The sequence below is a fragment of the Globicephala melas genome, chromosome 14 (genome assembly GCF_963455315.2).
Source record: "Globicephala melas chromosome 14, mGloMel1.2, whole genome shotgun sequence".
Classification (NCBI taxonomy): domain Eukaryota; kingdom Metazoa; phylum Chordata; class Mammalia; order Artiodactyla; family Delphinidae; genus Globicephala; species Globicephala melas.
Window position 1 is genome coordinate 45801613 of NC_083327.1, and position 26425 is coordinate 45828037.

The following is a 26425-nucleotide window of genomic DNA, read 5'->3' on the forward strand; positions in this document are numbered from 1 at the left end:
TTACCATTGAGGATGATATTTGCTGTGGGTTTTTGATAAATATTTATTGAATGATTAAAGAGTTTTCCTCTGTTTCTAGCATGGAGGAGGGGAGAGAGAAAGAGAAAGAGGGGGAGAGGGAGAAAAAGTAGTGAATGGTAGATGGATTTTAAACAAATGCTTTTTCTGCATCCATTGAGATGGTTATGTAATATATATAATTCTCATTTTTTTTCTGTTAATGTGATCAATTTAAACCTAAGGTGGCCATGATCACTCTTATAGATTGCTGGATTTGGTTTGCTAATATTTTGTCTGGTACTGTTTCAAGTATGATATTAAGCAAGATTGGCCTATAATTTTTCTTTCCTTTTCTGTCCTTGTCCAATACTGGCATAAAAGTTTTTAAATGAATTGGGAAGTGGTTCTTCTTTTTCACTGTATGGAAAAAATCTTTTCAGTTTGAAATGATTTGTTTCCTGAATGTTTGAGAAAATTCATCTGTTAAATCTCCTGGGCCAGTTTTTTCCTTTGTAGAAAGATTTTTGATTACTAATTATATTTGTTTCATGGAAATGAGGCTATTCTCATATTCCTAACTTTAATACACCATGTACATTATGTATTGTCATTTTTGGTTTCTATTTCTTTGTCTCTCTTTTCCAATCTCACCAAATTATGCTAAATTAAACATGATATTCCACCCAAGAGAAAAGGTATAAGAAAAAGGTGTAAGCTTTCCTAAAGTTAGAATTTAGGTGCATTTTTTAATGTTTATCAAATGTTATTTTCATATTTTGCCATATCACTTCCTTCCAGATTAAATTCTTTATTTTCTTGCATTTTATTATTTTTCCCTATTCATTGACAGTACCATTCTTTGTCGGCACAATGATAATTGATGCTCATAAATGACAACCCAAAGCAATTAAAAATCTTTGAAGCATATCTTGAATTAAGACTGATTTAATTTGTATCAACCATGCTATTATCTCAGTTTATGATATTTATGTAGTAGTTCTTTATTAATTTCTTTAAAATTATTTAATCAGAATAATCCTTTTCTATCCATACTTGAAAATAAAGATTAACAAGGCTAAAAACTAAAACCTAACCTGAAAGTAATGAAATTCTACTGCACTTTTAGTATAAAATTTGTGTGAAAGTATATATCAAATCAGTCAATAAGAAATTGGTGTTTAAGGACTCAAAAGTCCCCCCAACTTCTTTCTGATTTATCATGATAATTCCGTAAGAGTCTACAAATGTTGGGAATGATAAGACAGGGTAGGGACCCAATCTACCTATGTAAGTAATAAAGCTTTTGTCTAGTAAACATCTTCAGTATGACAAAGACACACAAAGAAACACAAAAACTCGAGAAGCAAATGTAGGAAAACTATGAGAAAGAATGAAATTTGGTCCTTGCCAGGAACACTTTACTTCCTTTACCATATTCACAATTTTATTCTTTGCCAAACTTTTTACTAGAATCCAATTTGTTAAAGTTTTGTTTGTGGAGAAGGAACAATCAGTTGTGACCTGGGAGACTGATTTGCTAAGGCTCTGGTTCCGTCATGAATATGCGTTCTCTCTTTCTGTGTGTGTTCCTTGTAGGTACATTAGCACTGCAGTATTATATGTTACTTATTTGTCATTTTTTCTAATTTTCTGAAAACTACCAGACGTATGCTTTCCCCAAAGGATTCAAAAGAAGAACAAATATCTGAATTTGGCAGGGGGAAGAAGATTGAGATGGGAAAATCCAGAGTACTAGTTTGGGACTCCAATTACAATTTTACCATTAATTATCTCTGAGGTTGGATAAATTAATTAACTTATTATCATCTCATTTATTTAATCCATAAATGATTTGGTAATCCATAAGTAAATTTGGCAATTTCTGATCCTTTCATATTAAAATAATTTCAGTAGTCTAAAAATAGATCTTTCAAAACTTATGTCACTAACAAATGTAAACTTGTGAACTAAAATTAAATTTCTAAAAGTTGTGAAAAATGGCAATTGTCTAAAACTAAAATCCAAAGTATAAGAAAAATATCCAGACTGTGAAACTATTTATGATTTGGCAACAGTAATTCTGCTGAAATGTCTAGTTTATTCAGTTATTTGATCTAATAAACAGTTACCCAAATCTCCTAACTTGTCATGGTTTGCAGGATGAAAAAGAATGAAATTTTGTAAGGTTCTATTTTGTTAGAATTGTATTTTGGAGTCAAACAATTGATAATGATTTATTTCTTTTCATTTTTCTAAATTATAGGGTGGCTTCACTCGTAAATATTCGCTTAGCTCAAAAACTGGAACACTTCTTCCAGAATTCCCCAGTGCTCAACACCTTGTGTACCAAGGATGCATTTCTAAGGACAAGGTATCAATTAAAGATACTTCTCTATTGATTTTCTGATATGTTGGTTCCATATCTCAATTTACTGGGAATCTCATGGCACTCGCAGGAAATAGAAATCTACATAATCAAACATAATTGACTGATTTATAGGAGGGACAAACATTTACTAACATCGATTAAAGACTTTCCAATTAATTATTTACCATCCCCATGATAGTACATAATCAGAAGGTGGTAAAATAAACCTGTAAAGACTAAAGATTATTTTTATTTAAAACTCAGTATCAAGGAAGAAAATACTAGAATGTGTCTATCACATGCAATTTCTTTAATTATAAGCGTTATATTTTCTATATTTTCTAGTTCTATTTAATTTCAGTAACTGGTCATCAAGCACTTCTCTAGGACAGAATTTGTTCCTAGCACTGAGGGGGAAATGCCTAGATGAATGCAAGGACCCCACTCGAAGATTCCAAAGATTCCTCTCCATTGTAAAACTGTGCTCTGTTGCAAAATTTGTTGCAAATTAAGGTAGAAACAGTTTCATAAAATTCAGTTTATAAATAAACTTTCAGTGCTTATGTAGTAAAGTCTAAAGCTAAATCCTCTATTTCTGAACTTCTAGAGTCATTTGCTGGCTATCTGCTGACTAATAGTAGGATCCATTATTAAATCAGGGCATAAAATTTCTACATTCTTCTTTCCATTAACGTTCATTTTTTATTAGCATTTGAGGAAAACATCTTTCATAGTAAGTTTAAGTCGGTTCATGTTTTGAGGTGCAAAGATAGAGGAATATGATTAACAATGTCCACCTGTATTACTTTAGTAATGGGCTTTTGTAGAAACTAGAAATAAAAATGACACATTGATAAAAAGGTCTATTGATAGATAAGTAGAGATGCACAGCAACTTCCAGTGTTCATTCTAATGACAGACTTACTCTCCCAGTTAAGAACAGGCAAAATATAGAAGATAATTCTCAGATGCTGATTCAAGTCTCCTGGAGTGTGTCCACTTCCTACTATTCTCCTCTCCCATCACATTCCTCAAGGTTATCACATCGTTTTTTTAACCATATAGAAATAATGTGTGATATTATGACTTCAGATTTGAGACACCTCCAGTAGGTGTTAACATGTGGCAATTTGTGGGGGAACTTGTGGAAGTCTGTGGGACCTCGGGGAACACAGTTCTTTGGGGAAGGGTATTGTTGGCTCACCTTTGTGGAGAGGATAGCTTACGTACAAACATATCAAGAAGATGTTTACTGTGTAAATATACCAGGTGAGGAGGGTAGATGGAGACAGTAACAAAGAAAAAAAAGAGAAGTGAAGAATACGTTCCAATAGTTTATTTCAGCTTCTCTGCTAGCTTCCAAGGACTTCCTTACCTGCCAACTTGAAAACTGGGCTGTAGGTCATTTCTCATTCAGTATTCAAGACACTTAAATAACCCCTGGTTTCTAAATTCATTCCCAGTCGTCCCCATCATGAGCTCCAGGGACTAATACTCTTTGTCCCTTGAGGACATCTGGGCCCTGCCTTTTACCTTCTTAGCCAGTAGCCAGGTTCCCCAGGTAAGTTGTCAGTTTAGAAGGATGGGTGGGGCTGAAGCTAAGCACTTTAAGCACCTACTTTCTTGAGGCAGGAAGGATGGAGACTTCCTAGGGATAAGCTGACCCCAGTGCGGGGTGCTGGCTGAAGGTGAGAGGCCTGCTTTCTGCTCCCATCACAGTGTCACTGAGGGCAGTTGCCACCCTTCCCCCACTTGCTCACTGACCTTACTAGAGCTAAGCCTTGCCTCTGCTCCTACTCTCTGTAATGTGGTGTCTATTCTCAGAAAATTGAGCAAAAGTATGTTTATAAAGACTGCAAAGTATGCTACAGTGAAAATTTATTGTCCTAAGACTATGTAAATATTAAATAAAATATCAGTTATAAGATTTAAATTTTTTGATGATTTGTGTATAGGAGAAAAAATTTTGACACAAATAAATGGAAATACTTGTGAAGATAAAAGTTTACTTGTACTTTAGTAGGTTTCAGGGATCAAAGGGTTAATTTTGGACAAGAATTATGAATTCCTTTCTATCTTTCATGCTGTCCTTATCCTCATTTTAGAAATATGTCTTGGCAACCTATCTAAAAATATAAAATCGTTGCTTAAAGTAAAGAGCATGTCTCATTTGCATCAGTGGTGACATGTCCTGCCAGAGGTGTGTAGTCGGCATACCTCCTTGGAAGTAGATTGGTAATCTGCATGTCATCGTTATACAGCTTTGCGCTAAACCACAAAGATATGTGCTGTCGCTGGGCTGCAGGGACAAAGGTTGGAGAGCAAAGAGTAGGGGCAGGACACCCCCATCATCATGACCACCCTAGATACTATGAAGGTAAAAATAGCTAACAACTGTAAGTTTCTTAACATGAATTATGGATTACTCCAACCACTCTCATGTGTTATTTAGTCCTCATAACAACCTGACTAGATATTTACTGTTATTATGATCTCCATTTTATAGATGAAGAAATTAAAACACATAAATGTCAAGTAGTTTGCCCAGTATCACGTAGCAGATTAGAGCTAGCATTCAAATCCAGGTATCCTGCAGGAAAAGCTCACACCTCTAACCTCTAAGCCTGTTCCTGTTCACATAGAACACACAACCTGTAACAGGTAGGAATATTTCTAGCTTATGAAATAAAGATGTTTTGAATATGAATATTGTTAGTTTGCCAGAATATTATCAAGTTCGAATCCATTGCATATTTTAAAATATGTTTAAAACTTTCTATCTCTGCAATACAAACATCAGTGTAACATGGAAATAAAGAATTTTCATAACAGACATTTAATGTTCAAATCTTTTTTTGGTCAGCAAGTCATTTGATATTATTACTAATTTTAGGTAAAGTGGTAAAGTCTTATACTTCATACCAGGAAAATTGTTCCATGTGCGTCATATCTCATTTAATCTTCTTTAACACCTTATGAGTGATATGTTATTACTACCTTACTTGAAGATATAAAGCTTGGGGTCAGAGACAAAGCAACCCGTGCAAAACAGTGCAGTGGAGCTGACGCTCAGTGTTAGCTGACTCCGCAGGAAACCACTGCACCACACTACCCAAGCACCTACTTAATAAAACTGTGTGAAGATTTGATGTATTTTACCATTTTACATTTATTTCTCCAATCAAAGGTAATTTTTTTATTAAGCAGAAAACTACAATGTTGCTTTGGCCCATAGTTTCCTGAACATCAGCTTTTTCATCATTCTTATCACACTGTCCTGCAGTTGTCCATTTGCTTGCCTTTCTCCCTTCACAAGGCAGTATGCTCCTTAAAATAAGAATTGTGCCTTTATTTTTGGTTCCTCGGATTGCGCACATGCTCGGTACATAGCATGAACTTTAAAAATGTGTTTGAATATATGAACAAATGAATGCATGAACAAAATGAAGGCAGCACTGAAAGGGTGCTTTTGTTAAGATTTTTCTTCCTTGAAATAGGTTGATACCCTAATAATGATGTACAAAACTCACTGCCAGTGCATCCTGGACAATGCAATAAATGGAAACTTTGAGGAGGTAAGAGTGACAGAGAATGCTTTGCTGACTATATTATGTAAACGTTCTTGTCCTGTTTTCATATGAGTTCACGTTAAGGAAAATGTTAATATTAATGTACATACGCTTTGCTCTCAACTAGATCCAGCATTTCTTATTACACTTTTGGCAAGGAATGCCTGATCATCTTCTTCCCCTGCTTGAAAACCCTGTTATCATTGACATTTTCTGTGTTTGTGACTCAATTCTTTATAAGGTAAGCTCCTTAGGATGTCAAACATGAACCATATATTTCTTTAAAAAACATTCCATCTAAATTTTTGCCATATATTTTCAATAAATTTGTTATTTCTGGCTGGAGATACACTACTAATTATTTTTCTGATGAGAAAGCAAGCAGTTTAATAGTATATATTTAATAGTGAATGTATTTTAATATAAATTTTCATTAAGTAAAACAAAATCAGTTTCTGTTTACAGCTAAGAATGATTCTAAATGTGACATACTTCCATAAAAACTTAGTTAATTTTTATTAACTGTTTAAGGTGTTTTCAGAGTAAATAACTTAATGGCTTTTTCACAGTATCAGTGTTTTGGGGAAAGCAGAATTAAGCACTCTTATGGGACTAATAACTTGAAAAATTTGGAAATCTCTAGCGTTAAGGCATTAATGACCAATTCTGTTCTTAAGCCAAATAAGAGTCCCCAAGTGTCTACAGAAGGATCACCAGGATATCGTAAACAGATAGGAGCTGGTTGGCCATCTAGCCCGCCATTCAGCGGGGAAGAGGGTGAAGCTAATTCCCCCAACAGTCTGTTCCCTAGTTAGAGCAGACACAGGTCCAAGCTGAGGAAGCAAACTGTACTGCATTCTGGGTATTTTAAAGTGAGTTTGTCTACATTAACCTCCTAAATTGTCAGAAGGAAAAACAAAAGCTTTCCTTTAAGAACATAATTTGAGTAAGCAAGAAAACCCAAGCTGGAATCCTGTTAAGTATTTAGGAAGTAAAATCCTTCTAAGTTAGTTGCTGCTGTTTCGTTCTCAACTTGGCAGAGAAGTGAAGCAGAAGCTAGATAAACTCAGTCCAGAAGCAACTTTGCACATCAAGAACTGTAGGTGGGCTTGAACCAGGATGAGGGAGCCCATATTTTCATCCTCTGTTCTGTTCTTCCTCATCGCAGTATAAGAAAATAGAGTCTCTACCTTTAGTTCAAGCTAAAGCTGAAGAAGGATGAAGGAGAGCAAGGATCGTCTCATTTTTCTGGGTCAAATAAGAATATCATCATTTAGAGAGAAAGGGTTTAGTTTGCACTAACAGATTGTCTGAAGTGTTTAAGACATGAGGAAGTAACCAGAAAGGGGAAAGAAGGTGGTTCTAAGAGTAGGTATAAGAAAAGACCTGGACTCGTGCACACACATTTACCAGCATCAAGGTAAAGCTGTTTTGGACTGTCATTCAACACCTCCAAGAAATATTCTTAAAGCATAACTTCCCCCCCACTACAAATGGTCTATTTCTTTGAGTCCAACACAAAAGTCCAGAGTTTAAGTACCGTTACGTGCACAAAGTTTTTCCTCCTCCTGGTGGACCCAGGGAGGCACAGTGAGCACTGTAAATAGAGCAGTGTAATATGAACTTCTGTAAGATCTTCATCCCATCCCTAGAAAGTGGTCAGCTTTTAGTCCATAGACCTGTACATGATTGCCAAGGCCAGTTCATTGGTAACTAGCATACTGGGCATATACAATACTGTCTCTTGTTTTAGTGTTTCATATACACGGACTACATGTGCATTTTGCTGGTAAGCTGCACAAGCCTTTGTAGATGAGTATCTACTCACGTTTTGAAATATCTTTGAAATATCCAAGGGGACCTCTTGGTCCTCTTCTCCAGGCTGGTGCACTCAGTTTATGAGCCAGCCTAGGGGATCTGTACTGTTCATATCCTATCTTGTTCCCCATCTCCTTTATTTATCATAGTTTTTCCTGAGCTGGGATCAGTCAGCACTAATTTTTTCTTTTTTTCTTTTTACTAGTTCTCATCAAGGTCCTACTCACCATATCACCCACATTTAAGGTTCAGTCTAGTAGCCCTTTATTTTCAGTGTTCTTTATGTTCCAATAATTAGCTCTCTGTACCCGGTACATTCGTGTCACCTGCTTAACTAGCACTGCAGTGCTTCTATATACCCCCACTCCCCTTGCCTTTTACACACACACACACACACACACACACACACACAAACACACATACACAGCTTACATATATACATGCATTTTAGAGATAAAAGTATAACTTTCAGAAATGAGTTAACATATTATTCTCTAGAAAGCTAGGAATAAAAAGTAATTGACAAAGAGTAAATGTGTTTCTATAGAAATACTAAGGATTTATGTTAACTCTCTTTTGCTGTGATTAAGGTTCTAACAGATGTACTCATTCCTGCAACAATGCAAGAAATGCCTGAAAGGTAGGTTCAGTCAATAAAATATGATAGTTGCTTGTATAGGGTTTAACCTTATACATTATAGTAAAGCAAAACATTAAGTAGAAATTCATTCATTTACCAATATTATTTTCCTATTCCTGCCCCTTTGTATGAGCTATAAGAGATGTGCCTCAATTTTTATATTCAAACCTCAATGAACAAAATTGATGGAACAATCCTGAAATCCCTTTAATTTGAGAGCTGCTCACGTGAAAAATAAATATTTAAGTGTAGTTGACCTTTAGGTTACTGAGGAAGCTCTTCAATGGAAACTGGCTAGAGGGAGATGAATAGGGATAATTGATGGAAAATAATCACAATAATAAAACTATAAGGAAAATTATTTTATATTTATTATAACTTTGGTCTTAATTGCCAAAATTAGAAAGTAGCATAATGGAATTACCACCTTCTTTTAACAAAGGAATAAGATCTCAAATTGAAATGATGCCTGAAGATTTTTCACAAAGTCTTTTCCTATTGTTCTGATGTGAGAACAATAGGAACTTGGAAAAAAAGCCAATTTTTAAAAAACGAATTCTAGTAAAGTAATGAAATTTATTTTAGTATTTTGGGGCACAAATACATATAGGGTGAGCATAGTTGGTTCTCAATAAATACATGATGATTGATAAAACAATCTTTATTTTTGATTTACCTTTTCCTCTAGACTGGTTTATTTATTTAAATAATAATTGATATTGGCCTGGTCAATAGTTTCTTTTAATTATTAATACGTTGTCTTTAAACATCTAGCCTGAGCTCTGAGTTAGGTACACTTAACACTTCTGTGTCACAGCAAAATGGCTATGCTTACATAGTGACAGGCATTCAGCCGTGTAACCAATAGTAATAATAGCTGACTTTTATTAAACACAGTGTGGGATTTGAGACTTACATAAATTATTTCACTTAGCCTGAGAAGTACTATTTATGTATTTATCTCTTAGGTATGCAGGTAGTTCATATTCATTTAGAAAATGAAAAACACGCATAAATGCATTTTAAAAATCACTCATATAAAATAAAACTTAAAAAATCACTCATTGTCTTACCACATTTTTAATGTCTTAGGTTATTATTGTATCTCACAGACTTTTTTCTAGGAATGTTAAAAATGGAATTATAGTACACATACTATTGCAGTATACTATGAAAATCTTTCCATATCAACAAATATAGATTAGCATTTTTTAAATGATTGATTGCATAGAAATCCAGCATCTGAAAAATACTATACTTTATTTAACCAATTCCTTATCATTGAACAATTGGATTATTTTAAAACAACTTGTCAGACTATTCTAAAGTAACTGTTATGATCCAAATTCACAAAGAGGAACCTGGGAGTACAAAGAAATTAATTTGCCCAGAGTCAGCTGATTTTTAAGAAGCAGAACCTAGGTTTTAATTGAGGTCTGTTTAACTCCAAACTCTGCCTATTTTTTTCCTGTACTATATCACTGCTCCCCAACATATGCCCCATCCTAAATATATTTAGATCTGTTTTGTTGAGATGTAATATGTAGACTGTTGATGGATTTTATAAATTTTTGTATGTTTTCATAAGATATACACAACCAACCTTTGCAATTTTCTAAATGGGGTCCTCTAATTAGTATGTTTGTGGTAATTTGTTCTACAGTTATATTTGGATTATAAGAATGTGTTACTAGAAACAAATATGAAATACCTGAAATGGCATTATGATCCCTATGCGTGTCTCTCAGTAGCCAAAATATGCAAAATCAAGTGCACGCTTACCTTTCCCCAGAAATATTTTATAGAAAATGATTGAATTATGAATTAATATTAATAATAAAGTATGTCTTATTGGTCACTTTCTGCCTGCCAAGTTTTAACCTGAACACTTTCCATGAATTATTTCATGTAATCCTCATAATAATCCTGTGACATGGATACTATTCTTTCTTTCTTTTTTATTTTTTTGATGTGGACCATTTTTAAAGTCTTTATTGAACTTGTTACAATATTGCTTTGTTTTATGTTTTGGTTTTTTGGCCGCGAGGCATGTGGGATCTTAGCTCCCCGACCAGGGAATGAACCCGCAGCCCCTGCACTGGAAGGTGAAGTCTTAACCACTGGATGCCAGGGAATTCCCTGGATACCATTCTTATTCCTATTAACAGATGAGGAAATTGGACCTTCAGGAGACTGAGTGTTTTGACCGAGATGATAAATGGCAGACCTAGGCTGACTTCAGTCGTGTTCTTGGAATCAAAACATAATAATATACCTCCATTAAACTGCATTTATTTAATGCATTTTGAACTACTTAGCATTTAATAGAGTTTTTTGTTCTTTGGGGGTTTTTGTAGCTTATTAGCAGACATAAGAAATTTTGCTAAAAATTGGGAACAATGGGTTGTTTCATCCTTGGAAAATTTGCCAGAAGCTCTAACTGACAAGAAAATACCTATTGTGCGAAGATTTGTATCATCTCTGAAACGACAAACATCTTTCTTACATCTTGCACAGGTACGTTGGTAAGCTGAGGGTATTTGAGTCACCAAATAAAACATGAATCATCTGATAGCAAAGATTGGGGAACTTTCAGAGATTGGAGACTAAGTAGACAGCAATTAAATGCAACATGAGATCCTAGAGTGAATGCTAGAGCAGAAAAAGGACATTAGTGGGAAAACTGATGAAATTCGGTAGTTTAGTTTAGTTAGTTTAGTTACTAATATTGTACCAGCGTTACTAGTATTGTACCTGATTTTGATAATATACAATGGTTATGTAAGATGATGACATTAGGAGAAGCTGGATACAGTATGTGAAAATACTCTGCACTACTTTTGCAACTTTTTTGTAAATTTTAAATTATTTCAAAATAGAAAGTAAAAAAAGAAAAAAAAAACTTTTGAATGAAACGTAAAATGTAAAACTCTTATTTGCCAGATGAATTCAATTAATAAATGAATCCAATTAATAAAATTAATAGGTTATGGGGAATGAGCCCGTGTGATGTTGTGAAACCCACAACACATTTTAAACTACCTCTAATTTAGTTCTCTTAAATAGGGAGAAAAAAGTAGTTCTTAAATTAGAGTTACATGTTTGTATATTGTTAAAATATACTTGCCCTCTCCTCAAATGATCCTTTGCTTTATGAAGGTTTCTAGCCCCCTGAATTTTGAAAGACTAGCTTGGGATAGTTCCAGATAAGAAATTTAACGTTGTGAAATTCTTATTTTATGACCACGGGTAAAAAGAATTATTTTCTTATTCCGAAAATAGTTTTCAAACCTTTAACAGAGATGATCGTGAATCTCAGCTACTGCTTTTAGTTTTAAAATAAAAAAAGAGTTATTTACGATACTTTTCTCTCAAGGAACTATTTCTCTAGAAGCTAAAATTTTCTTTTGATGGAGGATCAGTGATATAATTTACTGTCTTTTTTACTTTCTTTATGGAGATTGCCAGACCAGCTCTCTTTGACCAGCATGTCGTGAATTCTATGGTATCTGACATTGAAAAGGTTGACTTGAATAGTATTGGATCTCAGGCCCTTCTCACCATTTCGGGCAGCACAGACACTGAATCTGATATCTACACTGAATGTAAGTTTTCTCTTTTTGTTTAGGGCAGGTCATCTATAATTTCATTGCCTAGAAATAATCCATAGAGAAAAAACCTGGGAATAATCAAAACAGTTTTGAGTTTTGTGAGTTTTCTTCCATTTTTATATTACATGCATAGGCATTTCCATGCGTTTTGTACTCTTGGCATCATATGGTGTGTAATGCATACCAAAATGATATCTCAATGCAATACTGTTTTTCAAAGCTGAAATGCCCTGCTTAGGTTTGGACAATCTGACAGAATTTACCAAGCCAGTACGTGTGACCGGTTCCATTTCCCAGGGATAACGACCCACTGTTTCTCCCATCATTTCTCTCTGAAAACACCAAAAAATGCAGCCTCCTATAGGCTACAGCACACTGCTCTCTGGGGACAGTCTAACCTCAGTCCTGCTTTCTGTTTCTTAACATAAAATTATATTACCCTTTGGGATTCAGTAAACCTCAAACTCTTTAATAAAATGATAGTCCTTAACTGCCCCTTTAACTTTTACCTGATAAAAGATTATTTATTTAAGTGGCTCAATTCTGCAGGGCAGAATTTAATTTTTGCTAAAGATAAAGGATATTTCAGAAAGCAGGAAATCAACAAGTCTAGCTTAGTTCAGTCATTAGGTTTCAACTAACCTGTTGCATTTAATGAAAACATTGCATTCAAAATGAATAATCATCTCTACTGACAACAATTCTTCCCTAGTATATAGTATATAAACCTGCATTTCAATATATACCAAAACATAGACACTTATGATTAAAATTTTGAAGAGTAAAGAACTAAGGAATTTTTGTTAGTTTCCAGGATATGAAAATAACTTCTTTAACACATTTAATTTAATCTACCTGTCTTGCCCTTTTATTCTATAAAATTATTAATGATTTCTACTTTTAGGTTTCCTCTTGGGTTCAAAGTAGTGTGCAATATTCTTCTTCTTTTTTTTTTTTCCTTTTTACATGGTAGATGACTCTATCACAGTGTTCCAAGAACTGAAAGATCTCCTTAAGAAGAATGCCACTGTGGAGGCTTTTATTGAATGGTTGGATACTGTGGTAGAGCAGAGAGTTATTAAGGTATTTTTCAATGACATATTCAGAAAATAAAATTTTGTTAATAGTAAATGCTAAACTGGCTGTAATTTCTTGAATGGTGGGGGATGGTGATAGGCTGTGTGTAATAATACTTTGAAAAGCTTTTGAAACCCTAGGAATAAGGGAAGTCAAATATCAGGATTAGAAATATGGCAGATTTGAGAGCACTGGGCACAGTTGCAATTCTATTTGTCGTTTTTTGACAGACTACAAGACACTATTCCTTCCCTATCAGTCAATAAGGTTACAGCTGTGTAACATCAGTAGTGAAAGATAAACTTAGAAACTGGAAAGAGCTGGCCCTTTTCTTAAAAAGCACGTTTTCACAAAAGCTGACAGAAGATATGGTTTTAAGTATTTACATTTTTTAATTCCAGGAGCTCAGTATTTTGTGTTTTCATGTGGTTTCTTCAACTCTTTCAGTTAACCTTCAAGTCATCCATCATGAAACAAGGCCATAAGAACAAATATATCCATCACCAGTTGGTGTTAGCCATTCCATATCAAGGAAACTAGTTATAGTGTAGGGACTTTTTTTCTCCTGGAAGGAAAACAGATGATCATTCAGGACCAGAGAAGTCAGAGTTAATCATTCACAGAAATATATAACCCTTCCTTCATACTTCGCCTTCTGCTTTTTTTAAAGCTCTGTCAAAGGAAAATTAAGAGAGAAAATATTTTGTAAATTATTTCATTTCGTTGTCCAATTTATTAGGTAACAAAACCATATAGAATAAAGACCTATTAACCTGAAAAATGATGGCAAAGCCATATGAAAATTAAAATCCCTAGACACATCATTTTATTTGATAAAATAAATGGCATGCCCTGTCAATCTGTCCGTTTGTCAGTTTTTCTACCTCTTGATCTTACATAGGAAGCATGTAATAATGAAATGACAGATTCTATAGTTTCATTTTGTTCCTTTACTTTTAGACCAGCAAACAAAATGGAAGATCATTAAAGAAGAGGGCTCAAGACTTTCTGCTAAAGTGGAGCTTTTTTGGTGCTCGAGTAATGCATAATCTCACCTTGAACAATGCATCTAGCTTTGGTATCTTATGTGCTTTATAAAACTCTTCTTAGATGAATTATATCTTTCATGCCTCAGTCACATTTCCTATCAGTTTTTAAGCATGTGGCACTGTCATTTCTCAAATTGGACTCTTGAGCCCGTGGAGAATGGTCGGTTTTAGCCTGGGTTTTGTAGTCAGACCACTTGCAGAGTTAAATCCTAACACTGCTTCTCTTCGGCTTGGCTTAACCCGAGTTAGGCTGCTCATTGTAGAAATGGGAGACTATTTCTTTCATTGGGTTATAGAGGCACTTGAGTGACGTGATATATATAAAAATACATTGCCAGGACCTGGAAAACACAATAAATAGCAGCTATGACCATGACACTCCATCAGTGCTTCGATAAATTTTCTCTGTTAAACAAGCAAATAAACAATAATTAATACGTTATTTTCCAAAACTGCTATTCATTGAAATATGGCAAATGTTTGCATCTTTTCCAGGAACCTACCCTCATAGTTGTATTCCAAGAATCCAAGACCAGCTTAGAAGACATGCTATCATATGTTTTTGAACCATCTATCCTGATCTATACAACTTATGAAACAATTGAGTCGTTAGCTTTTTCAAAAATCGAATACCTTCTTTTTCCTAAAATTTCTGAGATTCTTAGTTTGTAGTTATAACGCTATCTCCTGGACAGTACCTCCACATTTAGTAGTTGCATTTTGAGAAATCCTCGCATTATAAAATAGGTTACAGTTAACTAAATTGGTTTATTTAATTTTTAACAGAATTAGATAAAATCAGTGAACTTGTATTGAGGGATGAACAAAATATATTGTCTATGATTTGAAATATGTTGCTTATATTTAAGGTTTCTTGAATTATACAATATTTAAACCTGACCTTATTATGAAAAAAGACTTTTGTTGGAAAATCTGTTGAACAGTGAAAAGCAGTTTGAGGTTTTCCAGGACATCTTCCACATGAAAATTACTTTTCTCCTTTTTTTTCAAATGAAAGAGCATTTTGTTTCAGGCTAGAAAGACATCTTCTTACTTGATACTTTTTTCAGACCATGTTGGCTATTGTCTAATTATTTAGTACAAAGTAAACAGAAACAGAGCAGAGTAGAGCTCATTCTCCCCAGGTTAAAGCTTATCACACTCCAATGTGTGCCCTCTTAAAGCATAAAGCATGTCTCACTTTCATCCGAATTTTCCTTTGATGTAATTAGTGGTCAAAGAGCTGGCAGGACAGTACACACAGTGAGCTGGGCAGGCGGTACACAAAAAGATTAGAGACCCAAGTTAAGCATGTTGGTCTTAGCAGGTCATTTAAAGTCCAACAAGTATTTGTTTATTTCAGTTGCTCCTTGTAAAGTGTTTCGAGATGGTCACAAAGATAACTTGACTTCTCTCTTTCTCTTTCCTTCTCTTTCTCTCCCTCATTTCATCTCACAATGCCCTCTCCCCATTCCCTATCCATAAACAAGGTTCTTTCCATTTGATCCGAATGCTTCTTGATGAATACATTCTGCTGGCCATGGAGACCCAGTTTAATAATGACAAAGAGCAGGAGTTACAGAATTTACTGGACAAGTATATGAAGAATTCAGGTGATTTAAAATGTATATCTTGTTTTGCATATGTCTTTGTTGAAACCTAAGTTCAAGAATTTGTAAGCACACTTGTTAAATGGATTTATAACAGTCTCAGATTTTACCCCCAAAATGTCACTACTAACACAGGTTACTAACACTAAGAGAGCCCTATTTTTTCTTTCCTCCATTGGTATATAGAGTAGTCAAGATACTTTACTGGAAACCCTGAAGAATACAAATCAATATTCTTAACTTCTGAGAACTCAGATAATATTGGACAAGTGACAATAATACAAAAATAACTAGAATTTAAGACAGCACATGTGGTATACCACCTTATAAATGGCGTAGAGATGAGTTCTATAGGAATTTAAAGAAGGAGGGACACAATATATTTGGGATGTGATGACTTGCATTTTGAAGGCTGTTCACTACAGAGTGGATTATTTAGTGCCCTGAAGAACACACCTACATCCACAAATATACAATTAACAAAAACCAGCACCACTGCCAACACCAAAGATCTGCCAGTCTTATTTCCCATGGAAAACACTTCTCAGGAATTTCCAGATTTATGACACAACCCTAGAACATTTTCAGTTTTTTTTTTTTTTAACTTGGGCTTATCCACTAAGAACATGGCAATGATATTAGCTTTCCTATTTAAAAAAATCTTTCCAGATGCAAGTAAAGCTGCCTTCACTGCTTCTCCGAGTTCATGCTTTCTGGCCAACCGTAATAAAGGGAGCACTGTTCCCAGCGATACCGTGAAGAATGAAAGCCATGTGGAAACAACCTATCTTCCTCTATCATCCAGTCAACCTGGAGGCTTAACCTCTGCTCTGCACCCATTCCCTGCTGGGAACACAGACAACATGCCGCTCGCTGGTAGGCTATGAAACAACCAAGAAAACCTCATAGGCTTCAATATGTCTCACAGGAAACTATTCCTTTGTTTTCTTAAAGCTGGTAAACTCCAGGCATTTCAAGAATAAAAAGGCTTCTCTTCACTGACTTATAACAAAGCTTTATAATATTTTTGTGATTTTCAACATTTGTCATTCACATTTTTATCAATACCATTTTTAAGATAGGTATCACATTTTAACATACTCTCTTAGTTATCTCAGAGGTCCCAATAATTGGTTATTTTCATTTAGTGGAAGAAAAAAATAGATTAGGTGTTCACAAAATCATTAAAATGCTTTGAAAGTCAAAAAATATGAGCTTCTTGTTTATTTTTGGATTTCGAGGAGACTTTATTTCTCCTCCATTAAAAAGTAGATTCAGCTATTTTAGGATAACCATTACAATAATTTTCCTCTTTGGTGTAGGATCCCATTTCTGTCAATCTGAATGTTTATGGCTTAAACCAGCTACTAGATAATACTTTAAGTCTGCTTATTGCCTTATGTCTTCTTTGAAATCCTTCTATATACCTTACTTCATTGGCCACACAGAATTTTAAACCTGGAATGGGTAGTTTAGGGGCGTAATTCCACTAATGGAAAATTGGAGACCCAGGGATTTGGCGGCTTTCATAACTCATTGCTCATCAGTGGGGTTTGTATGAAGTTTTGAATTGACCGCTTTGAAGCCATGGTCATTTTGACATTATTGCCCTTTTCTTTTACCCTAAACTTGAAACCATTTAGCCTTCAGCTTGTTTTTTAATTACAGAGAAATGTGAACAGCAGACCCCTTGCCCTTCCCAAGCTTGATCTCTAATCATCTTTATACCCACGGAAGGATGAAGCCATCCCAAGCTTTCCTCCATAGTCACTAACTCCGAAAGTTGCCACTGTTGTGAAATACACTGTTGTGATGCTGTTTTTTAAACCTAGAGTTTTATAGGTCCCTAGTCCCATTATTTTTGGAGGTTAGAAATGAACTAAGTTGGAAAAAAGGTATAGTAATAAATCATGCGTAATTTTGAAAGCTGTGAAGCCATCTATTTTTAATTTGCCGCTAGTGAATGCTCTGGTAACTTTTTTCCAGGTCCAATGGAGCTTTCCCAGAGCTCTGGTCATCTGATGACACCACCCATTTCTCCAGCCATGGCGAGCCGAGGAAGCGTCATTAATCAGGGGCCAATGGCAGGGAGACCCCCGAGTGTGGGCCCAGTGCTGTCAGCCCCAGCACACTGCTCAGCATACTCAGAGCCTGTTTATCCTACTCTCCCTCAAGCCAACCATGACTTTTATGGGACCAACTCTAACTATCAGACTGTGTTTAGGGCACAGCCTCACACCCCATCGGGACTCTATCCTCATCGCCCCGAGCACAGTCGATGCATGGTCTGGAGTGAACAGCAGCTTTCTAGAGACTTCTTCAGTGGCAGCTGTGCTGGGTCCCCATATAATTCTCGGCCATCTTCCAGCTATGGACCATCCCCACATGGCCAAGATTCACACAGTATGCAGTTTTTAAATACAGGAAGCTTCAATTTCCTGAGCAACACAGGAGCTGCCAGCTGCCAAGGAGCAACATTGCCTCCTAATTCACCTAATGGTATTGAAATTGTTTAAGAATTTTTCCTGGCTTTTGAGTTGGCAGTAAGGCAAAATCAGACATGGAGTTCTACCTCCGGTGAACAGCATGTCATCCCATGTAGAGCTTTCTCAAAATCATGGAATCTTAGATATTTGGAGCCAACTTCTGCCACATACAAACATATCCCTAATTCTTGTGACTTTATTAAAGTTGCCCTTCTAAATGTCCTGCATGATGCAAAAATATTATGTCAAACCATATGTTTGAGACCAACCTTAATAGCCCAAAAGAAGAATGTTCTGTCCTTTGAAAATTTAGTGAATAATGTTTCTTCCGGAGAGCTAGCAGCAGATCTTAAAGATTAGGACCCAAACAGTGCCTCCCGTTGAAGTACCTTGAGGTTACTGAGTTGCAAAACTCTGTGGACTTAAGTCAGCCACCAAAGTAAGCTCTGTGTAGAGGCTGCTCTGATGCGCCTCTCCTCAGTGTAGGCCAGTCCTTCTCCCAGAAACATGAATCTGTAAATAAAATCAGTATTTGACAAGTAATCTTTGTGAGAGGCTGACAGTGCCTTTTTTTTTTCTTCATAAGCATTGTAAGATCTTGTTAATTTAAATAAGGGAAATATGAGAGAGGTGTTGTCTTCCATCTCAGACTTGATAATATGATAATGCCTATGTATTTTTTAAAACAAAAAACAACATAATGAACCATATCTATCTATAAGCACAAATCCAACCATATTGTAAATGTAGATGTAAATGTAATATTTACAGTATGCTATCTCTAGGGCTCTATCCTATTACCTTGTCCTTTTTGTTTATCTCCCTGGAACATTACTTGTAATAAGTTAACGCTACATTCTCACCGTTTTCTGTTGTAGGGTACTACGGAAGCAATGTGAACTACTCAGAGTCTCACAGACTTGGATCGATGGTGAATCAACATGTTTCTGTCATCAGCAGTGTTCGCTCCCTGCCTCCCTATGGTGACATCCATGATCCACTCAACCTCTTAGACGATGGTAGTAGAAAGCAGACCAGCTCGTTTTATGCAGACACACCAACTGCAGTTGCATGTCGAACTCCTGTAGTAGGTAAATTATATTAACGTTTCTTGAAAACGTTCTTTAAAAGTTGTTAACCTCAGCTATGCAGTGTTAACTGGGCACTCACGTTCCCAAAGTTGGTTTATCACTTCGGATCTGAAGTTATGTTTCTGAATCTGTTAGTAAAAGCCTTGCCATTTCTCTGTATACATGTCACCATGCAACCTACTGCTAGATCTGGTATTCTTTCCAAAACAAATCTCTGGAATCTATTATGTATGCAAAAAATTCAGGTAACCTGTCAAACGCAGTCCAAAAATCTGTTAAGTTTTACAAGGGCAATAATGATATCTTTTTCTCACTTTCTCTTGTTCACTGTTGGAAGCAGGGCCAGTGCCAAGAGCTGTCTTTGGACCCCATAATCTCCATCAGTATCCTAAAACCACTCCAAGTTTTAGAAAATGGTGACTTGTAATGAAGGTTACTATAATTTTCTCAGTTGTATGTAAAATGTGATTAGATACCTCTGTAGAAAATGTTGCTTTCTTATTCTAGAACATACATTTTAAGTAAAAATGAGCAAAACTGTATGTTTGCCATGAAGTCCCCTAGCTTCTTATTCCAGCCGGGTTGCTGTCCCTGAGAAAATACGGCCACTTGTACTAGATGCATCACCGACACCCAGCAAAGAGTCTGCCACATAGTAGGAACTCATTACATCACTGAGTTGAAAAAAGGGGCAGAAACAAATGCATAGATTTAGTTTCTAAACCTGCTAATAAGGTATCACAGGGCGAGTATTATATCCACGTAAGTATCAAGGCGGAGTGTTAATGTTTAAATGAGATGATTGAAATCTTCCAATGGAACTGATTTCAGATTAGCATAAGTAGAGGGCATTGACACCCAAACAGAGCATAAGGGAAAATGAAATACATTGCATCTCTCCTCACTCAGTGTGTTTTTCCAATAATTCAATAGGAAGCACTTCTTCCCTTCCTATGACCATCACAGACGCTCCCTGAGCAGAGTCTGCTATCATCTTATGCTATCTGCAGATGGTCATTGCTTCTGGGTTACTCTAATGAAGCAGAAAATTCCACTTCAGGAAGTTTCCTCACTGTGAGACTGAAATGTACGGAGTTGCTATTGTTACTATTAGTTCTGTTTACTTGTAGTGATAGTGGATGCTTTGATGAAACATAGTTTGGGTGTAGGACAGATTCTAAGCTTTAGTTGTCAGAGCTGGCTTACAAGTAAATTGCAAAGAGGGCTTCAGCGTGAAAAGAGGGAATAGAGTAAATGAATGAGTGGCACAAGGGGAGTTAGGACCTATAATTATATTTCCTTAATTATAAAGCCTGGTTTTTAGTGACAGAGATGATGGTACTTAGAAAAAGAAGAAAAACAGCACTGAGAAGGCAGGAACCAAAAATGCAGGAAAGGTAGTGCTAGCGAGCCAGTTAGTAAAAAGTTTTGAGAACCTACTATTATGTGCCGAACCTCATTTTAGGTGTGAGGTTATGGTGGTAATCAGGTCAGAGTTCCTGCTTGTAAGAAGTTTACATTCCAGTAGGAAGAGATAAGGCAATGAAAATATAAACAAATGCATTAAAAAGATAATTTCAGTTACTCTCAGGTCAATTAAATAGGGTAAAATGACAAATAGTAACGGAGGAGCTGCTTTAGGTAAGGCAGCTCGGAAAGGATTCCTGAGGCAGAAATATTTGAGTTGCAAGTTGAGTGATAAGGAGGCAATGATGTGAAGATTTGATGATGGAGTTCCAGGCAGAAGAAATGGCAGTTGCATAGTTTCTGAAATGGGACCATTTTGGGAAAATTCAAGGGGCGGAAAGAAGGCTCATGTGTTTTGAGTACAGTGTATGAAGAGAGGGGAGTAAAATAAATCAGAAGGCAGAGACCAATTCATCTAGGATGTTATGAACCACGGCAAGGAGCTTGGATTTTGTTCTAAGAGTAATGGGAAGTCATTGTAGCATTTGAGAAGAGGGACAATTTAATACACACATCAGCAAGATTATCCTGGCTGTTCTCTGCAGGGTGAGGGTCATGAGACTAGTTAGGAGGCTGCTGTGTTGGTCCAGGTAAGAGAAGATGGTGGTTTGAACTACAGTGGTGGAGGTGCAGCTGGAAAAAGAACGTAGACTGGGGATATATTTTGGTGATACAGTTGTCTGAATTTATGTTTGAAATTGAATTTTCTTTGTGAAATGTGCTGAAGGAAAATTTGTGGGAGAATAGCAGGGGGGGAAATGGAAGAAAAGATGAGCATTGCTCTGAGAAACCATACACACTCAAATTTAGTACAGATATATGTGCTCAATGCACAAGTCGTAAAGTGAGTGGCACAGAAAAAAGAAAATGTCAGTCAGTTTTCAATTGATGATTATATTTTCCCTTACAGCATCCAGCTTGCAAACCCCGATTCCTTCCTCCTCATCCCAGTGTATGTATGGAACTTCCAATCAATATCCAGTTCAAGAAACCTTGGACTCCCATGGAGCAAATGGTAGAGAAATGGCATCCTCTCTACCACCAATCAACACTGTGTTCATGGGAACAGCAGCTGGAGGCACTTAAGCCAGCACTGTTGGGTAGGGGTTGAAACTTGAAAAGTCTGTAGTGCTCACATGCTATCTACTCAGACCGCTGTCAGAGAAAGAAAATGGAATATCCAGTGGCACGGTATTGTTTTTCAGGTCACCGGTGTAAAACTATGGACAACACCATAGTGAATGGTAATATTCGCAGAGTTTGCCTTGCACACAAGTTGTTTAGAATGTGGTCCCGTTATTAATCATAGTTTCAAACATTATCAAATGGAACCAGTGGAGCTTTGAAGATGCAGACATTTCAACTCTGAAGATTTAATATTTCACTTCTTAATTTATTGAAAATCTGTGTGCTGTTTCACTTTTGGTTTTTAAAAAAGAGAAACATTTATTTAATGCTTTTAAAATACTTTTAATTTATTAGGATCTCAGAATCATTGTTTACTATCCCTTATTTGACAAAAAGTCAAATGTGTATGGCTACCTCCTATGGAAATGTTTACAAGATCAACACTTAATTCAATTCAGCCTCGACCAAAGTTGCTTGACTTTCAGTTTCTGTGCATTAGTATGATGATTTCTGTTACATAGCAGTGTTCCAATTCTATGTAACTGAATGGAGATTAAAAATGCTTTCCTTCTTTATTTAAAAAAGATAGGAAGAAATAAAGTATGGAAATATTTTTAAAGGCTTGTTCTCAGGGCTGGTTCTGTTTCTAAAGAATCCTGGGGGGGCTTCCCTGGTGGCACAGTGGTTGAGAGTCCGCCTGCCGATGCAGGGGACACGGGTTCGTGCTCCAGTCCGGGAAGATCCCACATGCCGCGGAGCGGCTGGGTCCGTGAGCCATGGCCGCTGAGCCTGCGCGTCCGGAGCCCGTGCTCCGCAACGGGAGAGGCTACAACAGTGAGAGGCCCGCGTACCGCAAAAAAAAAAAAAAAAAAAAAAAGAATCCTGGGGATTTGCAGGCAAAGCACCTTTGTATATCAAATTAAAGAGTAAAGTTGGTTGGTCAAAACAATAATTCTAGAACATTTGCATAACAGATCCATGCATATAAAGAACTTGTGACTTGTAGACTGTTTGAACTTCTGCAGATGTGGAAGCAGTCTTTAATCGAGAACTTTGCTTAGAAACTGAGAGTGAATGAGTGTTCAAGGGTCGTCTGGATGCAAAAACAAACTCAGAAGTGAAAGATTCATTACATATAAACTAATACAATTTGATACACCATTTATCTAGCTCTGTTTCTGTTTCTTTTTCATATGTCCTAACTGAAAGGTCTGTTGTTAAGACTCATGGCCTATAATGGGAAACTTCCATTAACTTTACAGGCTTCTCCTTTAGTCTTATGACAGGTCTTCTATTACTTGTATTAAGGATTGGGTTATACTGTAAGCCCCGGGTACATTATAAAAGGATCTGTAAGCCCCAAACACCCATTTTACATCATGATGTAATTTGGTAGAGACAAACTGTGGAATTGTTATTCAGCAAAGCAATAAACAATTATCTGTGGACTTGTTGGAGTGTTGCTGCCATTTGCTCAGTAGTATGTAGTTTATGAGCTAATGAATTAGCAGAAATATTTTGCAACAATAACAAATCACGAGTAATAGAAAACTAAGTGTTCTATTCTTTGCTATGGTAATATCATAAGAGTACAAAGGAAATGAAATTAATAAGGGCTTGGACTGAAGAAGAAAACAAAACAGCTTTAAGAAGTGATTGGAAAAAAAAAAAAAAAAAAGAAGTGATTGGGGGGCTTCCCTGGTGGCGCAGTGGTTGAGAGTCCGCCTGCCGATGCAGGGGACGCAGGTTCGTGCCCTGGTCCGGGAAGATCCCACATGCTGCGGAGCGGCTGGGCCCGTGAGCCATGGCCGCTGAGCCTGCGAGTCCGGAGCCTGTGCTCTGCAACGGGAGAGGCCACAACAGTGAGAGGCCTGCATACCACAAAAAAAAAAAAAAAGTGATTGGACATAAATCTTAAAAATTGAGAAACAAATCTCCATTTTTATGGTAATTAAGTATATATTCAGCATCTGTTTCATGTCTGACACAGTGGAAAATACAAAGATGAAAAAGATGAAAGAAACACAAAGATGAAAAAGTGCCAATACCTTTAATAAGTTTTGATGTAATGATGAAGGGGTGATAGGATATAGAACCTCAACTGAAGATTTTTGAGTAAAAAACAAGGTGAGGAAAAGATGTTTAGGGAACATCTAGCAGCAGCTGGAGGGAGGAGGTGGACTTGTTAGGAAAGGAATTAGCCTAAGAATGGGCCACTCTGAAGGCTGTTTCTTTCATCCAGATGCTCAGCGGATAAGTGCAGAGACTTATGGGGAAGAAGAGTGAATGAGGAGGGGAGAGAGAAAGAAGCACAAGCATCATTTTAAAGAAACATGAGGATCATTTCAAAGACTACATTGAAGGATTGGCGACTGACTAGATAGAAGGGGAAAAAAAAAGGAATATGTCACTAGCGGCTCTAAAGTTTTCCTTAACACTATTTGCAAAGTATTTCAGTGGAAATAGTTGACCCTATATTGGTACTCCCTCCTGCCCTTTTAAGGTGAGGGAAAATGATTGGAGCAGGGAGAAGCTCAGAAGACAAGTGAGCAGTGTCTGGGTTTCATGTGCATTGTAACAAGGTGCTAAATTTTGACGACAAAAAGACTAACTTCCTCTTTTCCCCAGGTAGTGAACTTGAGTTTATTGCTATTAGAGGTAGCACAGTATTTCTCAGTGCAGGCACCATTGGCTTTCAGGCAGGACAGTTCTTTGCTTTGCAGGACTATTCTGCATATTGAACAAGATTTAGTATTCCTGGCCTCAACACTAGATACCAATGTACTCCCGACACAGCATCCAAATGCCCCTGGAGAGGCAGTGCTATGCCAGCACGAATCGATGGTGACAGCATCTTTAATTTTACCAAAAGGCGCTTGAGACATTTAATACCTTTCTACCCATCAGCTACACTCATTGTTTCAGAATTGTTTCCTTCATGGATCTAAAACTTGGCTGCTTAAGGCATTTTCTGTTATTCTTTAGGTTAACGTTGATATAGTTAAGAGGATTTGCCTAGGTTTTTATGTTTTTAAAAGTAAATAAATCATTCTTCAAGTAACTGTTAGAAGTTGTGGAGTATCAATTATAAAGAAGTGACCTGTTCAAGCTAATGCTTATGTGAATTGCAAAATTAAGGTTAAAATTTTTTAAATGCTAGGTTTATTACAACTCAATTCTTGGGGTACTATCTTTCAAACCTTATGGTATGGTGGTTACTAAATATAAAAGACATGAAAAATGAATGTTTCAATTAATTTGGTGGATTCTTAATACAATTCAGAGACCAAGAGCCTATTTTGTAACAACTTGAAGAAAAACTAAAACCCAGCTAGAATCACAGATCAGAATGGATCTAGTTTATTTTCTTCTCTCCAGGTAGAATTGCACTAAGAAAAATTAGAGCTATCCTCAGTTCTATGTTCCCAAGTACACTTTCAGGTCAGAAAGGGTTTTTTGTTTGTTTGTTTTTTAATAAATATCCAATTTTATTTACAAAGCATTAAAGCTTGAGCAAGAAGTACCCAAGTCTCATCTCATACAAAACTACAGAACATTAAAAAGCAAAACACTGGAGAGTGGGGAGATGACAAAAGGGAAAAAGAGGATATGCATATATTGTACAAACTGAGAAAATCAAACTGAAATAGACAGGTTTTAGGAGCTGAAAAGCATTCCCAAAGCATAAATAATTATTAGGAACTGCTGCCAGAGACTCTCTGACGTGGTTGAAGTTGATTTTCTCAGTAGCCAGTTTAGGAGGTGAACAGAGCTTGAACAACCAAATGCTCAGGCAGAGGACACCCAGCTACTCTGCATGTGGAAATAAGGCAGAAACCTCTTGTATCACACAGTTTGCATACTACTGCAAGTGTACAATACAGAGAGAAACGAAATGGAAATAATGTCTGCAAAACAAAAACATGTCTAGTGACCCACCTACCAATCTCAACCACTGGTCTGATATGAAATAGGAAATGAAATTCACAAAACGAGCATCTGAGGAAAAAGCAGTGGCATCTAAAAATATAGACATTTTGCCACTGAGTCAGAGAGAGCTCTTGCTTCAACTACTGAATGTTTTGGTTCTAAAGATGGAATGGAAGAGGCTCTTGCTGATGTGTTCTACTTTGATTTCTATGCTAAAATCCCAAAGGTAATCACCTCATTTGGCTGCCTATCGGAACAACCACCAACTGACAGAGATTTCCCAATAAGCACAGCGTTTAACTCTCCTTTGAAAATACTGTGAAAATGATGATCCAGATTAAGCACTTCCAGTCAGCTCAAAGCTCTGCTCAAGAGAGGCTGGAGAGCCTCCTCCACACCTGGTTTCTTCACTCTGGATTTTCAGAGAATTTCAAACACCTAGTGTACACATCCATCCAATCTGCTACTTTTACACAAAGAACAGCAAAAGCAAAAATTAGAACTTTTTTAAAAAGCTAAGCAACTTTTCACAGAAAGGAAGTGACTGGAAACATGTATGAAGGAAAAGGGGTGTGGATACA

General features: G+C 36.4%; 1 protein-coding gene across 1 annotated transcript in view; it reads left to right on the plus strand.

The window, feature by feature from the left end:
• RFX6 (regulatory factor X6) overlaps positions 1–21872 on the plus strand; it is a 55578-nt gene extending 33706 nt beyond the window's left edge. Inside the window, exons 7-19 of the mRNA XM_030853610.2 lie at positions 2264–2371; positions 5866–5943; positions 6065–6178; positions 8346–8395; positions 10753–10912; positions 11856–12000; positions 12980–13089; positions 14044–14161; positions 15623–15745; positions 16412–16618; positions 17729–18241; positions 19107–19319; positions 21697–21872. Coding sequence (XP_030709470.2) covers positions 2264–2371; positions 5866–5943; positions 6065–6178; positions 8346–8395; positions 10753–10912; positions 11856–12000; positions 12980–13089; positions 14044–14161; positions 15623–15745; positions 16412–16618; positions 17729–18241; positions 19107–19319; positions 21697–21872 — 2115 coding nt within the window. The remainder of the gene's footprint in view (positions 1–2263; positions 2372–5865; positions 5944–6064; positions 6179–8345; positions 8396–10752; positions 10913–11855; positions 12001–12979; positions 13090–14043; positions 14162–15622; positions 15746–16411; positions 16619–17728; positions 18242–19106; positions 19320–21696) is intronic.
• The last annotated feature ends 4553 nt before the right edge of the window (positions 21873–26425 follow it).